At 48.7% G+C, this 17605-nt stretch overlaps 1 protein-coding gene across 5 annotated transcripts in view; it reads right to left on the bottom strand.

Moving 5' to 3' along the window:
* LOC137560929 (CXADR-like membrane protein) overlaps nucleotides 1-17605 on the bottom strand; it is a 141116-nt gene that overhangs the window by 66366 nt on the left and 57145 nt on the right. For all 5 annotated transcript variants that reach the window (XM_068272112.1, XM_068272114.1, XM_068272115.1 and 2 more), the window contains exon 3: nucleotides 7131-7472. In XM_068272112.1, coding sequence (XP_068128213.1) covers nucleotides 7131-7472 — 342 coding nt within the window. The remainder of the gene's footprint in view (nucleotides 1-7130; nucleotides 7473-17605) is intronic.

Genomic DNA, 17605 nt, shown 5'->3' with positions numbered 1-17605 from the left:
AAAAGACTTCTCACGTGCCTCACCCCTCCTCTGGAATGCCCTTCCACAGCACATCCGCCACTCTCCCATCTTTGAAATCTTTAAACGCTCCCTCAAAACCCACCTTTTCCAACAAGCATATTCTCTAGCTTAGGCCATGCAACCTTCAACCTCGCATCTACATTTACTCCTTGCTAAATAACCTAATTACGAACTGCCTGTACATATACTGTATACTTCCCCACCTCTTGTTTCCACCCCATTCCTTTAGATTGTAAGCTGGCAAGGGCAGGGCTCTCACCCTTTTGTGTCATGGAATGTTATTATTTAATTGCTTGCACTCTGTTAGACATTTATACATTTTAGTCATCATGGCAAATTTGCTATTGTAATCAGCAGTTCTGTATTTTGTATCAGTGTTCATATTTGATGTATATCATTGTCTGTATCATTATGTATCCCTTGTTTGTTTTCTTACATTGTACAGCGCCACGGAACATGTTGGCGCTTTATAAATAAATAATAATCGATCTCTGCAGGGAGGGTTGTCAGCAAGGTAGAGCACTCACTGGATTGCAGTGTGTTGTTTCTCGGGCTCTCCTCTCCCTCTTCATAGCGTCCGCATTCTGCTATGTGTGTTAGTCTCACAGCGCCATCTTGGTGACCACGCAGCGGGCACTTTGCCTTTTCCGTGAAGAAGTCTGCGAACTTCTTCGGTTTAAATGACTTGTGCTTTTTGGAGGAGTCTGTCTCCAGCTCCATCTCCTCTGCCATGCCTCTGGTGAGCTGATCTGCGATGCTTTGAGCCTCTAATTATCCACAGAAGCCGGAGCTTAGGGCTCACATGTCTTCCCTGGTCTCCGCCATGGCCACGCCCCCAACTTTTACCTTTTCCAGCTTAGCTGTTACCATGGTACGAGATTCAGTAATGGCTCCCAGCAGTTACATATGCAAATCTTTTAATAAGAGTTCAGGCTAGTCTCCGGCATATCTGTATTCTGAGATGTGTCCCAATCAGTGACACCTGGTGGGGTAATCAAGTCCAGAAGGTGTAGTGCCGGAAGGAAGTTCAGCCCGGGGTAGGAAAAACATGCTAGGAGCGGCATCCCCGAGCTGAACTCGTAATAGCCGTCGGGAGGTCTGTGCAGAGCAATGCGGGCTGCGGGCATTTTAACTCACTTCCCGGGGGATTCGGACGTCGGCCACCATCCTACTTCCTCTTCTCCGAGGCTCTGCTTCCCCTTCATGAAATTGCAGTCTGTCGTCATGACGACAGCTGGCAATCTCACTAAGACCTCGTTCAGACTATTCGTGCTGCTGTGTGCATTTTGGCAGCGCGTATAGTGTGCGACACGCAAGAACGGTAGAAGCGCATAGACAACCCTTCTACCGTTCCCATCATATACGCTGCGTGGCAGCACAATTGCGCTATCGCGTGCTGCATGCATTTTGGCGTTGCGTTCCGATCGCACATCCATCTGCGCTAAATGATGTGAACAAGGCCTAAAGGGTTACAGCGTCACCCAGAGGATGGAGGGAAAACTGCAGCGCTGGATCCCAGGGAGGTGAGTGAGAGCTGAGCTGCTGCAGAACTCCCTAGCAGCATGATTTCTTCCAGGTTTTAGGATCTAAAAGTAGGCAAAAAAATTGCACCGCTTTTAGGCCCTAAAATCCGTAAAGAATCATAAGGGGTTAAGCAGGCATGTTGCGGCAAGCCGCTACTTGTCTTACCCAAGGGGCATATACCTGTCCAGCGTGGTGGAGGAACCGCCGGATTTCACCTTGCTTTCCTTTGGAGGCATCACACGGCGGCGTGGGGATACATGCATAGGTTTTTAAGCTAACGACACTGGGGAGAGGGACATGGCCACAGCATAGGAGGGGAAGGTTCCCGGAGCACAGAGCCACATGTCTTACTCCTCCAACATCTTGACTCCGCCCCATGACAAATACAATTTACATGATAACCAGCAAATGAGCGCCCGTTGGGCATGTGCATGTCCGCAACTAAGCTTTAATGTGAATATTACACGTATCAGACTACAGTATAGGACCAGCTGAACACCAAGAAAGAGGGAATTTATTATAAGATTTATATTATAATATGTGCATAATGTAAGTTCTGTTTATTTTATTTATTTACTAGTAAAAAGGCCTGCCCATTGAAAGACGGGCGCTAGGCTATGGCCGCTAACTCTCCCCCGCAACCTGCGCACAGGCGTGTCCCACTTGTCCGTTTCCCGCTGTCCGAAGTATATGCACACAGAGAGATGTTGCTTGCTTAGCAGTTAGAAAAAGCAAACTGTCAGGTCTGGAAGCATGGACAGAGAGACACAGAAGGACCCAGACACAAAGCGGGCTCTAGGCCACACTCACAACCCCCCTCCCCTCCCGCCCGTGACCGCTGCCCGCATCATGTCAGCACGCATGTGCTCGCCCCCGCTCCGCCCGCCTTTGGGCCCCGTCTGCAAAAGCTCAGACACAGGGACGCAGCAACACAGGCAAATTATTATAGAGGATATAGCACCAACATATTACACAGCACAGAGTATATTGTCTTGTCACTAACTGTCCTCAGAGGGGCTCATAGTCTAGCCCCTGCCATAGTCATATGTCTATATCATGTAGTATATGTATTGTAGTCTAGAGCCAATTTAGGGGGAAGCCCATTAACTTATCTGTATGTTTTTGGGATGCGGGAGCCAGTGGCGTAGCTAAGGAGCTGTGGGCCCCGATGCAAGTTTTACAATGGGGCCCCCCCAAGCACTCTATACATAACAATTGATACAGCGCACCAAAAACCTGCCAATGGCAACTACAGTGTCAGAGGTGCAAAAAGGGGATGGGAAACAGTTTGTTAATGATTACCACCATTTAAAGTATCTATAGAAGTGATTATTATGAGCACAGGACTAATAGAGAGCTCAGGGCCGGATTTACAGCTCAGGAGCCTATAGGCACATAAGCTCTGGCGCCCTAAGCCCCGCCCACAATAGGCCACACCCACTAATGACATGCCCCTTTTCTTATTATATTATATTTTATTAACAACTCATGGTGGAAATTACCAAATTTAGGCTATTACTAACAGTGGCGGTAGGTGGGTGGAAGAGCACAGCAGGTAGGTATAAAGAACGTGAGTAGTCAGTGGGGGTAGGTAGGTGGGAGAGAGCTCAGCAGGTAGATGTAGAGAGAGCACAGAGAGGAGTCAGTGGGGGTAGGTAGTTTCGAGAGTGCAGCACGTAGTTATAGAGAGCACAGAGAGGAGTCAGTGGGGGTAGGTAGTTTCGAGAGTGCAGCACGTAGTTATAGAGAACACAGAGAGGAGTCAGTGAGGGTAGGTAGGTGGGAGAATTCCACAGGTAGGAATAGAGAGCACAGAGAACAATCAGTGGGCGTGGGTAGGTGGGAGAGCATAGAAGGGTGGTATATAGAGAACAGAGAGCAGTCAGTGGGGGTTGGTAGGTAGATGGGAGAGTGCAGCAGGTAGGTATAGAGAGCGTAGACAGCAGGAAGTTAGGGTAGGTAAGATGGTAGGTTAGAGGGAAAAGCAGGTAGAGAAAGGCAGTAAGTAAGCGAAGGGTTAGAGCGGACCTGAGGGACATTTAAGTAACAAGACACTATACTCTGTACAGCGCTGCGGAAGACGTCGACGCTATATAAATACTAAAAAATAATAATCATAAAATAAGCAACAGCATTATAACCTTTAAAGAAAAACATTTCTTTGTTACATCTGATATAAATCCTTCAATAAATCAGCAGTGTGTCTACTTCCTACTTTCAAGAAAGCAGACATATTGTTAACTTCCTGTGCTTTCAAATGAGCTTAACTGCCGTTGCAGTCAAGTGACACAGGGGAGAGATCAAATTACAATTTGTGATTAGACACAGGTGAGGGGCAATTACATTAGACACAGGTGAGAGGAAATTACATTAGTCACAGGTGAGGGGCAATTACATTAGTCACAGGTGAGGGGCAATTACATTAGTCACAGGTGAGGGGCAATTACATTAGTCACAGGTGAGGGGCAATTACATTAGTCACAGGTGAGGGGCAATTACATTAGTCACAGGTGAGGGGCAATTACATTAGTCACAGGTGAGGGGCAATTACATTAGCCACAGGTGAGGGGCAATTACATTAGACACAGGTGAGGGGCAATTACATTAGACACAGGTGAGGGGCAATTACATTAGACACAGGTGAGGGGCAATTACATTAGACACAGGTGAGGGGCAATTACATTAGTCACAGGTGAGGGGCAATTACATTAGTCACAGGTGAGGGGCAATTACATTAGTCACAGGTGATGGGGAAATTACATTAGTCACAGGTGAGGGGAAATTACATTAGTCACAGGTGAGGGGAAATTACATTAGTCACAGGTGAGGGGCAATTACATTAGACACAGGTGAGGGGCAATTACATTAGACACAGGTGAGGGGCAATTACATTAGACACAGGTGAGGGGCAATTACATTAGACACAGGTGAGGGGCAATTACATTAGACACAGGTGAGGGGCAATTACATTAGTCACAGGTGAGGGGCAATTACATTAGTCACAGGTGAGGGGCAATTACATTAGTCACAGGTGAGGGGAAATTACATTAGTCACAGGTGAGGGGAAATTACATTAGTCACAGGTGAGGGGAAATTACATTAGTCACAGGTGAGGGGCAATTACATTAGACACAGGTGAGGGGCAATTACATTAGACACAGGTGAGGGGCAATTACATTAGACACAGGTGAGGGGCAATTACATTAGACACAGGTGAGGGGCAATTACATTAGACACAGGTGAGGGGCAATTACATTAGACACAGGTGAGGGGCAATTACATTAGACACAGGTGAGGGGCAATTACATTAGACACAGGTGAGGGGCAATTACATTAGACACAGGTGAGGGGCAATTACATTAGACACAGGTGAGGGGAAATTACATTAGACACAGGTGAGGGGCAATTACATTAGACACAGGTGAAGGGCAATTACATTAGACACAGGTGAGGGGAAATTACATTAGACACAGGTGAGGGGCAATTACATTAGACACAGGTGAGGGGCAATTACATTAGACACAGGTGAGGGGCAATTACATTAGACACAGGTGAGGGGAAATTACATTAGACACAGGTGAGGGGCAATTACATTAGACACAGGTGAGGGGCAATTACATTAGACACAGGTGAGGGGCAATTACATTAGACACAGGTGAGGGGCAATTACATTAGACACAGGTGAGGGGAAATTACATTAGACACAGGTGAGGGGCAATTACATTAGACACAGGTGAGGGGAAATTAGGCTAAATTCTCTAAATACATACTGGGTGCATTTCTCTCTGTTCATTCTGTCCTACGAGTTCAGATCCAGGTGGGAGTAGGCTGGGCTCTGGGTAGAGGGGGCAGAAATGGATCAAGTTCAAATCCCAGAGTGGCTGTGGGAGATTCGGGGGAGGGGGGGGCAGAAAAAGGACTCTTGTGGCGGAGGAGACCCTCCCTCCCTCCCTTCATACCAGCCACAGTGGTGGAGGAGACCTGCATCTAGAAGAGCGGCAGCGGATGCAGCAGGCTATCACCATTACTATTAGCGGTATCCTCCAGTTCTTCTGCAGCAGCGAGTGGCTCCATGACGTCACCCAGCAGCGCCCCCTGCGTCCTCTCCATGGATACACGCAAAGTCAGGCGCTGTATCCATGGAGAGGACGCAGGGGGCGCTGCTGGGTGACGTCATGGAGCCACTCGCTGCTGCAGAAGAACTGGAGGATACCGCTAATAGTAATGGTGATAGCCTGCTGCATCCGCTGCCGCTCTTCTAGATGCAGGTCTCCTCCACCACTGTGGCTGGTATGAAGGGAGGGAGGGAGAAAGGGAATAATTCCCGCCTCTGACAAACGTGCCGCCTGTAGGCACGTGCCTAGTCTATTTAATGGTAAATCCGGCCCTGAGAGAGCTAATACTGTAGTTGAGGGAGGGCCCTTCGGGGCCCCTCTGGCCCAAGGGCCCCGATGCGGCCGCTACCTCTGCAACCCCTATTGCTACGCCCCTGGCGGGAGCAAACCCAAGCAGACACAGGGAGAACATACAAACTCCTTTCAGATGGAGACCTGGCTGGGATTCAAACCAGGGTCACAGCACTACAAGGCAAGAGCGCTAACCACTACACCACCGTGCTATGCAAATTTATTATTATTTCAAGTTATATGCAAACTTATGGTTTTGCTTGAATACACTGATTGTATGTTAATTTTAAACTAAGAATGTGTATATAATAAACTGCATTTAGTTAGTAGTGTTCAGCAAACTTCTTACTTTGCAGTTCACTGGATAAATGGGAAACACACATGGGTCTATTCCTGAACCAGTAAATCCTAACATGAGCCCATGCAGACACATACATGTGACCTTGCATGCAAACTCATTTCTGGCTGGCCAGGCCACCACAGCTGACCTTTTGTTTAAAGGATACCACAACCAAAAGGTTGTGGTACATTGAAAAGTGCGGTGGCTAGGAAGGGAAAATTAGATACTTACCGGCAACTCTCTTGTTCCCCGCAGTCAGCCGCTGGTCTTCTCCAATAGATGTCGGTGTCTAGGCGACTCTCCTGATCTCTAACCCGGACATACTGCGCCGCGCATGCGCATTATGTCCTTTCTTCACCACCGACGCATAATTTCGGCAGAAGCAAGTTCACTCCCCTGGCTCCTCCTTCCGTGGAGCGCAAGACGCTATGAAGGAGGAGCCAGGGGAGTGAACTTGCTTCTGCCAAAATTATGCGCCGGCAGAAGCGGTGAAGAAAGGACATAATGCGCATGCGCAGCGCAGTATGTGTGGGTTGAGCTCAGGAAAGTTGCCCGGACACCGGCATCTATTGGAGAAGACCGGCGGCTGACAGTGGGGAACAAGAGAGGCGGTAACTATCTAATTTTCCCTCCCTAGCCACCGCACCTTTCATTTTACCACAACCTTTTGGTTGTGGTATCCTTTAAAGATGGGCACAATGAGTAAAACATTTTCCTCTGGCAAAATCAACCAAAAGTTTGTGTTCATAAGTTGAAAATTTGTGATTACTCATGCAAACTGACAACACTACACTTCATTTATATTTGAATACTAGAAATTGTGCACGTTGTGTTCTTACCTGTGATGATCAGTTTTGTGACGTGTCTGGTTTCTATTGCAGTTCTGTTTGCTGTAGAGACTTTGCAGCAGTAATAACGAAAGTCACTTTCATCAATGCCACGTATGCGCAGAGATACATCTTGAGGGAAATTCACCAGTGAGTAGTGGTTATGCTCATGTGCATCTCTCCATGTATGAATATCCTTAGACCCGGTACAGTAGTCATGAGATTCTTCATTTGTAGCGTGCCAGGTGACTTCCTGTGCAGGATCTGTCACCCCTCTGGAGTAATGACACGGAATGGTGATCTCTTCCTCTGGGACAGCGATCAGTTCATCCAGCTGAGTGACATATCGCTCACCTGTATGAGAAAACAGAAAAACACGAACAATGTATATGTGTGTTAGAGATGGCCCGAACGCTTCACCAGTGGACAGTAAACGACGGATATCAACTATTTGTGCCCGTGGCGGGTGCAAGCACGTGGCATGTTCGACCCGCTCCCTATACATCATCATTGGGCTAAACTTTGACCTCTTACCTCACAGTCAGCATACACATGGCAGCCAATCAGCTAGCACCCCTTCCTGGCCCCCCTCCCCCCTTTAAAAACACAGTTGCGCCGGCCATGTTGCATTCAGTCTTTGGCTGGTATAGTGATAGGAAGGGAGATACATTGCTACACATAGGGAAAGCGTTAGCTAGGCCTGTTTTTGTTGTTCCTTGCTGACTGACTTGCTGTTAAAGCACCCCAAAAAGTCCTTCTGCTGTTTGTTTTGCATGTGTGCAATACTCCGCAGCCCACAGGCACCTACCCAGAGCTGTGCCCACTACCATAGTCCCCAACCATCCCGTTTTCGTCGGTATTCTCCCGATTTTGGGGGGCTCTCCCGCAATCCTGGTATGAGCTCCCCAAGTCCCAAGCGGCTATCAGTATTGACAGCCACCCATAACAGGAGGGGAGCAGCGCAGTGGAGGGAAAGTGGTGGGCAGCGGCAGAGAAAGGGGCCATCTCCCCCGTTCTCTCACCTTAGGGTGCTCTGCCTCCCTCGCTCTCCCCTCCGAAACTAAGTGTGGCGGCGCTTGGCAGCGGGCGGGACTTACCTTCCGTGTTGCTCCAAGCGCCAGCCGGACGTTCTGGTTCTGCAGCCGCTGCTGGCAAATCATCCTGCGCCGGCGACGAGACCAGACCAGACGGGACAGAGACAGGGAAGGTAAGTTGCGCCCCTCTGCCAGCCACCGCACTTAGTTCCGGAAGGGACAGCGAGGGAGGGAGAGCACCCTAAGGTGAGGGAAGGGGGGGGGGAGATTGCCCCCCTTCTCCACCGCTGCCCACCGCTCTCCCTCTTCTCTGCGCTGCTCCCCTCCTGGGGGGGGGACACACCTGGCTACCTATTCTGGGCACATATACACCTGCCTACATATACTGGCTACATATACACCTGCCTACATATATTGGGACATATAACCCTGCCTACATATACTGGCTACATATACACCTGCCTATATACTGGGACATATACACCCTGGCTACATATACTGGCCACATATACCCCTGACTACATATATACTGGGCACATATACCCCCTGGCTACATATACTGGGCACATATCCCACTGGCTACATATACTGGGCACATATCCCCCTGGCTACATATACTGGGCACATATCCCCCTGGTTACATATACTGGGCACATATCCCCCTGGCTACATATACTGGGCACATATCCCCCTGGCTACATATACTGGGCACATATACCCCTGGCTACATATACTGGGCACATATACCCCTGGCTACATATACTGGGCACATATACCTCTGGCTACATATACTGGGCACATATACCCCTGGCTACATATACTGGGCACATATACCTCTGGCTACATATACTGGGCACATATACCCCTGGCTACAAATACTGGGCACATATACCCCTGGCTACATTTACTTGGACATATACCCCCTAACTACATATACTGGGCACATATATCCCTGACTACATATACTGGGGACATATACCTCTGGCTACACATACTGGGCACATATATCCCTGGCTATATATACTGGGGACATATACCTCTGGCTACATATACTGGGCACATATATCCCTGGCTACATATACTGGGGACAACTGGCTGTTTGTCATTATGTGCATTTACTGGTGAAAAGCTGTCTCTTATATGCATTTACTGGTGAAAAGCTGTCTCTTATTATATGCATTTACTGGTGAAAAGCTGTCTCTTATGTGCATTTAGTGGTGAAAAGCTGTCTCTTATTATGTGCATTTAGTGGTGAAAAGCTGTCTCTTATTATGTGCATTTACTGGTGAAAAGCTGTCTCTCATTATGTGCGTTTACTGGGGAAATACTGTCTGTCATTATGTGCATTTACTTCATATTTTTTTTATGTAACTACATTAGCTGGTATAACTACATTACAGTTAGCCCCACCCACGGGCAGGGTATATGAGGGATATATTTATTAAAAAATATAAGGGCATCAATATTAAAAAAAAAAATCTTCAAAAAAACCTTTATGGTAGGCGTGACTTGGGGGTGTGGTTAGGGGTGTGGCCTGTGTCCCGATTTCTAATCTTAAAATGTTGGGAGGTATGCCCACTACTACTATAATTGTGCGCCACATTAGACACAAGCACACTAGCACAGTACTACTCTACTGCCTTATTTTTCACTGTATTGTGTTTGAACTATTGCATATCTCTGTGTGTGACAATCTACAGAGTCCACTGACACCCACTCAGAGCTGTGCCCACTACTACTGCTATAATTGTGTGCCACATTAGACACAAGCACAGTACTACTTCAGTGTCTCATTTTTCACTGTATTGTGTTTGAACTATTACATATCTCGATGTCTCACACTCCACAGAGCCCACTGGGACTCTGTCAGAGCTGTGCCCACTACAACTGTTATAATTGTGTGCCACATTAGAAACAAGCACAGTACTATTCCAGAGCCTTATTTCCCACTGTATTGTGATAGAACTATTGCATTTCTCTGTGTGTGACACTACACAGCCCACTGTCACCCAGAGCTGTGTACACTACTGCTATTGTTGTTGCCACATTAAGTTGCAGGCACAGTACCTTTCCAGTGCATTATGTTTCACTTGTTGCAGCCCGGCACAGTACCCTAAATAAAAAATAAAAAAATGACAGGCAGAGGCAGGCCACCCTGCAGGGGTCCTCGAGGTCATGCTGCTATGATTACCTGCGGCCCTGGTAGAATTCCCAGCGTTCAGAGGGCACGTACCATCAACATCAAAAATTAAGAGTATGTAGTTGACTGGCTTACACAGCACACCCCATCTTCTATTGCTTCCGCATGGAACCTTGATGCGGATCTCAATGCACCATTCTCCTCCTGCTCTGATTCTGTCTCAGAGTCACCCCCTTTCCCGGCATCTGACACCTGGCTTTTCAGAATTGTTAGCCCGCCAGCTTTTACCATACAAGCTGGTGGAGTCTGAGGCCTTTAAAATTTTCCAATTGGGACACCGCAGTGGAAGGCAGGGATGGGCTTTCGAGTAGCGTACTACTCGAATTCGGAATTCAAATGAAGTCTAATAACTTTAGCTGTGACCACAAGCAGTGGGGAGTTAACTTACCCAGAAGTCTTCGGGGACGTCTACATTCCATTATGCCCCATAGGCATAATGAAAGCCGCGTTCCACCACTCACTTCACTTCCCCACTTCTTCCTTTCCAGCTTGAAAGAGGAAGCGTGATAGTGAATCATGCAACGCGACTTTCATTATGCCTATGACGCAAAATGGAACGCAGATGTCCCGAAGACTTCTGGGTAAGTTAACCCCCAATTGCCTGTGGTCACACGTGAAGTCATTATACTTCATTTGAATTCCGAATTTGAGTAGTACGCTACTTGAGAGCCCATCCCTGGTGGAAGGTACCGGGCAGAAACTTTTCTCCAAAAAGGCAATGCCCAACCTGTACCGCCATGTGAAAAGACAAGTCGTGGCTAGCGATGGCCCAAACGGTTCGTCGGCGAACGGTTCAAGGCAAACTTTGGGTGGTTCGCCTTCGCCAGCGAAGGCGAACTTTCCTGGAAGTTCGGTTTGCCCCCATAATGCTCCATTAGGGTCAACTTTGACCCTCTACATCACAGTCAGCAGGCACATTGTAGCCAATCAGGCTATACTCACTCCTGGAGCCACTCCCCCCCGTATATAAGGCAGGGAGCGTCGGCCATTACACTCACTCGTGTGCCTGCAGTAATTAGAGAAGGGCAAGCTGCTGCAGACTATCTCTCATAGGGAAAGATTAGTTAGGCTCTTGGCTTGTTAGCTTGATCCTGATTCTTATTGCTAAATTCTTATTGCTAAAAAACACCCCACAACAGCTCTTTTGAGAGCTAATGTTGTTATTGTGATCTATTTTTTTTTTCTGCGTGTCCCACTGATCTAACTGACACTTGTGTTGCATAGACAGCTTTTGTAATTCATACTGTGTGTGTGCCACTGCCCGGCCCTGCACATTCAGTGACTACCTGTGTGTGTGACAGGTGCACATTGTAATACCCAGTACTGCATATACCTACCTGTTGTGTTGAGTGAACCCACCTCATCACAGCATATACCTAGCTGTTGTGTTCAGTGAACCCACCTCATCACTGCATATACTTACCTACCTTTTGTGTTAAGTGAACCCACCTCATCACAGCATATACCTAGCTGTTGTGTTCAGTGAACCCACCTCATCACTGCATATACCTACCTTTTGGGTTGAGTGAACCCACCTCATCACTGCATATACCTAGCTGTTTTGTTCAGTGAACCCACCTCATCACTGCATATACCTAGCTGTTGTGGCAAGTGGTGTCATCATTGTCCGCCATAACAGATTCTCTTTAAAGGATTTAAAGTTAATTCCTTTCAAATACAGCAGGGCCTCAAAAGTCCTCCTCTTGTATTGTTATTTTTGGTCACTACCTTTTGTGTTGAGTGAACCCACCTCATCACTGCATATACCTAGCTGTTGTGTTCAGTGAACTCACCTCATCACTGCATATACTTACCTACCTTTTGTGTTCAGTGAACCCACCTCATCACTGCATATACCTAGCTGTTGTGTTCAGTGAACCCACCTCATCACAGCATATACCTAGCTGTTGTGTTAAGTGACCCCACCTCATCACAGCATATACCTAGCTGTTGTGTTCAGTGAACCCACCTCATCACTGCATATACCTACCTTTTGTGTTGAGTGAACCCACCTTATCACTGCATATACCTAGCTGTTTTGTTCAGTGAACCCACCTCATCACTGCATATACCTAGCTGTTGTGGCAAGTGGTGTCATCATTGTCCGCCATAACAGATTCTCGTTAAAGGATTTAAAGTTAATTCCTTTCAAATACAGCAGGGCCTCAAAGTCCTCCTCTTGTATTGTTATTTTTGGTCACTACCTTTTGTGTTGAGTGAACCCACCTCATCACTGCATATACCTAGCTGTTGTGTTCTGTGAACCCACCTCATCACAGCATATACCTAGCTGTTGTGTTCAGTGAACTCACCTCATCACTGCATATACTTACCTACCTTTTGTGTTCAGTGAACCCACCACCACCACCAAGTGGTGTCATCATTGTCCGCCATAACAGATTCTTGTTAAAGGATTTAAAGTTAATTCATTTCAAATACAGCAAGCCCTCGAAAGTCCTCCTGTATTGTTATTTTTGGTCACTACCTCGGGACGTGCAGGCCATGCCTGCTGCCTTCCTTGGATGTGTGGTGGTAGCAGTTTCTTAGGCTCCCACTCCAGACCGGAATCGAACCAGGATTCTCCGGCCATTACCTGTGGTCACTCACAATGGCAGACTTGCCCTCCATAAAAGATTCTTGCCTCCTTGAGGAGTAGACCAACCTGGTGAATCGCAGTGAAGGCACCATCAGACTTGCCCTCCATAACAGATTCTCGTTAAAGGTTTTAAAGTTGATTCATTTCACATATACAGCAGGGCCTCGAAAGTTCTCCTCCTGTATTGTTATTTTTGGTCACTACCTCGGGATGTGCATACCTGCCTGCTGCCTTCCTTGGATGTGTGTTGGTAGCCGTTTCTTAGGCTCCAACTCCGGACCAGAATAGAACCAGGATTCCCCGGCCATTACCCGTGGTCACAATGGCAGACTTGCTGTCCATAATAGATTCTCATTGCAGGTACTGAACCGCAAGCATAAAATGTAATGTAAAAAAAAATAGATGTAAGCTTTAACAATGGTAGAGAAAGAACCATGGAAAGTTGATAAGGCAGTCAGACATTACCCAACCTGACATCACTGAGTGAGAAAGAGCAATCTCGCCATGGTGCGTAGTAGTCCAGCACGGCCGTCACTACATAAACAGCTGTCTGCGGTGCGTTACACAGTGAGTTTGGTGTGTCAGTGTGAAGCAGTACACAAATTACACTACCTGATTGATGTATACACATGCAAGATGTTTTAAAGCACTTTAGGCCTGCAATTTAGCATTGAATGTGATTTCTGCCCATAAAACGCTGCTTTGCGTCAAATCCAAATTTTTCCCCGGGACTTTTGGCATGTATCCCACTCCGCCACCTGGGGGTCCAGGTATTAGACCCCTTGAAACATCTTTTCCATCACTTTTCTGGCCAGCATAAGTGTTTCTAGTTTTCCAAGTTCGCCTCCCCATTGAACTCTATTGCGGTTCGCGGAAGTTTGCGCGAACCGAACCTTTTGCGGAAGTTCGCGAACCCCGTTTGCGAACCGAAAATTGGAGGTTCAGGCCGTCTCTAGTCTGGCACACAGTGTTGGGGCAAGGGTCCATCTGACCACTGATACATGGTCTGCAAAACACAGTTAGGGCAGGTATATCATGTACACTTGCGCATTGGGTAAACCTGTTGACAGCTGCCAAGCAAGGAATGCGTGGCTCTGCAGTGGAGTTGGTGAAACCGCCACTACTTGCGGGCCGGTCTGCTGCCACCTCCTCTTCTCCTACTCCTCACCCACCCTCTTCGCTATCCTCCTTGGCTGAGTCCTCCACTTCTGCTGCTGCGGCTTTCTCTACTACAACAACAAGAACAACTGCACCCCCCAGCTTCCCAGGGCCTATCCCACATCCCAGGTACAACGGTTTCACGCCATCCTGGGCATGACTTTCCTGGAAGCCGAGAGTAACACCGGACAAGCACTCCTGGCCGCTCTGAATGAACAGATGGATCTGTGGCTGACCATGCACCAACTGGAGTTCGGCAAAGTTGTGTGTGACAACAGAAACAATCTCTTGGTGGCATTGAATTTGGGAAAGTTAACACATGTCTCCTGCATGGCACGTATTGAATCTTATCATACAATGCTTTGTGTCTAAGTATCCAGGCTTACTGGAGGTCCTCAAGCAGTCCAGGAAGGTGTGTGGCCATTTCAGGCGTTCCTACACAGCCATGGCGCTTTGCAAACATTCAGCGGCAAAATAACCTGCTAGTGAGGGGCATGAGTTGGGACAGCCCGAATCACTGGAATTCAAGTCTGCTCATGTTTGACTGCCTGCTCCAACAAGAGAAAGCCATAAATGAGTAACTGTATGAGTACGGTGCTAGGACAGGCTGTGTGGAGCTGGGGATTTTTTGTGCTGCATTACAGGAGGCTCATGCGCAATGCCTGCAGGCTCATGTGTCCTTTTGAGAAGGTTACAAACCTGGTGAGTCACAGTGAAGGCAACATCAGCAACCTGATCCCATACACTTTCTTCCTGAAGCGTGCCCTGTGAAGAGTGCTGGATCAGGCCGTAGAGGAGCATGACCAGGAAGAGGAAGAGCTGTGGGCACCATCACCACTACCAGAACCAGACTTGTCATCGACACCTGCTGTACCTGCGGCAATGCAGAGGGAGGAGTCATAGGAGGAAGATGGCTTTGAGGAGAAGGTGGAAGAACAACCGCAGCAGGCATCCCAGGTGCTTGTGGTCACCTTTCGGGTGCCCGGGGTGTTGTACGTGGCTGGGGGGAGGAGGAGACCATCAGTGACATCAGTGAGGAAGGGAACAGGAGATGGCTAGCTCGGCATCCGTCCTTGTGTAAATGGGGTCTTTCATGCTGTCCTGCCTGCCTACCCCCATATAAAAGGGCACAAGGTGAACGACCTGTACTGGTTGGCGATGCTACTAGACCCTCGGTATAAGCACAAAGTGGCGGAACTGTTACCAAATTACCAGGAGTCAGAAAGGATGCAGCAGTTGCACAACAGCCTGCAAAGTATGCTGTACACTGCATTCAAGGGTGATGTCACAGCACGACAGGACGCTCTTCTGATGTGATGGTAATGTCGGACATTTTTTAGTCCGTCACATAGCCACAGCCCTTCAGAATCCACCCTTCAAGAACACCTCCACTGACAGGTAGTGGATTACCTGGCCTTAACTGCAGATAGCTACACTCTGAGGGGCGATGAACCCTTGGACTACTGGGTGCGCAGGCTTGACCTGTGGCCTGAGCTTTCACAATTTGCCATCCAACTTCCGTTTTGCCCTGCCTCAAGCGTCCTGTCAGAAAGGACCTTCAGCGCAGCTGGAGGCATTGTCCCTAATGGCCCATACTCACGGGCAATTTTTTGTGCCTGTCGCCAGCACACGTGAGCGTGTGGGCGACAGGCCGGCGACAGCTCCTCGCCAGGTCCCTCCGCGTACACACGCGGAAGAGGGACCAGCGGCGCGACGGAAGCTGTCGCCGACGTTCCTCCTCCCCCCCGCCGGAAGCTCCGTATACCTCAATGGAGGTTGCTGTTGCTAGTCCGCGTACTCACGCGGACTAGCGACAGTTGCGGCGGCGACTGTCGCCAGGCGATTGACCGCGCCAGTCGCCTGGCGACATCAGCGACAGGCGACAGTTCGGGGTGCGCGCCAGTGCGACGGCGCATACTCACGGGCGACCTGTCGCCGCAACATGCGCGCGCCGCGTGTTGCGGCGACAATTGTAGCCCGTGAGTATGGGCCATAAGAGAAGTCGCCTAGGTCAAAAAAGTGTTCAGTACCTCACCTTCATAGAAATGAATGAGGCATGGATCCTGGAGGGTTATTGCCTGCCCGAAGACTTGTAAATCAATCCCCACACAGCTGTATATCATCTCTGTATGTCGCGTGACTTGTCCACCACTACCAACACAACAAGAGTCCAGGGGGATCCTGAATTTTTAAAGGCCGCTGCTATAGCACCGGTCACTACAATACCTGATTTTTCAGGCATGTGTACATGCCTAATTTTTCTGGCCTCTGGTGATGCACTTTGGCTGCCATCAGCTGATCCTCACTGGCAAGCCTCTACTGCTTTGCTCTGCATTGGAGTTAATGACACCACTACGAATGGCAGGCCTGCTGCCAGCCTGCCACCTGCTGACCACCACTGGCAAGCCTGCACTACGAGGCTCTGCATTGGAGTTGCAGTTAAATTTTTTTTGTTAATGACATTGACATTTTTTTCTAAATAACACCCACACTGGTCTGTTCAGTTGAGTGTGCATGCAGCACCTGCACACCTAAGGGCTTTATAGACCCTCTTCCCAAAAAAAAAAAAATAGGCTGTACACTGAGCCTGTCTGTCTGGTAAAACTTGTAGCCAGGGCCGGGCCGAGGCAGGAGTGGCTCCAGCCTCAGGGCGCAGTGTAGGAGGGGGCGCACAACTCACTCAGCTATCATTCCCCTATTGTGTTTGAAGCAGAAAGAAATAAGAAAAGGGGATACATGGCAATGGCTGCAAGCCAGATTACAAGAGATTAAGGTGTTGGGAGGGGTTGGGGGCCCTAGTCTAACATCAATTAGTGTGAGACGGCTGGGGTGGGAGGGATGGAAGGGAGCATGATAATGCCTGAGTGCTGGCAGAACCGCCATTGGGGGGGGGAGGGGAGAGCTATTACTTTAGTGAGGGCGGGGTCTGGTGCTCCCAGGGAACCAGGGGGCCGTGGATTTCCGCAAGGCTGTCTGAGCGGCAGGAGAGCTGGGGCCGATGTCACACGGGCAGCAGATCAGCTATTTGCTGCCGCTGTCCCCAGTCTCTCCAGCATGGTGCACAGCAGAGAGGAGAGAGCGTCCCTCCTCTCCTCTCTGACACTGAAGGCGGGGCTGAGAAGGGAGGCGACAAGCCAAGATTTGAGTTCACCAGGTGTAGGAAGAAGTTAGAAGACAGCAGCACTGTGAGGATCAAGGAGAGAGTGAATTGTGTGCAGATCAGCAGGTATTTTGCACACACACCTGCAGCACACTGCCTGGTCCAGAGCTGCTGTGCTGTATATTCAGTAACCAGCTGTCTCCCTCTCCCCCAGCCCAGAGCAGCTGTGACACCCGAAGCTGCTGAAACAGGGCTGCCTGGCTCTCCCTTTGTGTCCTGTAAGGCCTGAACAACAGCATGGAGTGAGGGCCTCTTGGGACTTTGTGGCCCTACAAAATACATGTTTTCAGCTTAATTTATTCCGAGTCATGTATATGGTCTGTGTCTGTGTTTCTGTGG

This window comes from Hyperolius riggenbachi, chromosome 3 (genome assembly GCF_040937935.1).
Source record: "Hyperolius riggenbachi isolate aHypRig1 chromosome 3, aHypRig1.pri, whole genome shotgun sequence".
Lineage (NCBI taxonomy): Eukaryota > Metazoa > Chordata > Amphibia > Anura > Hyperoliidae > Hyperolius > Hyperolius riggenbachi.
Note: the sequence above shows the minus strand (reverse complement) of the source record. Positions and strands in the feature narration are given on the sequence as shown.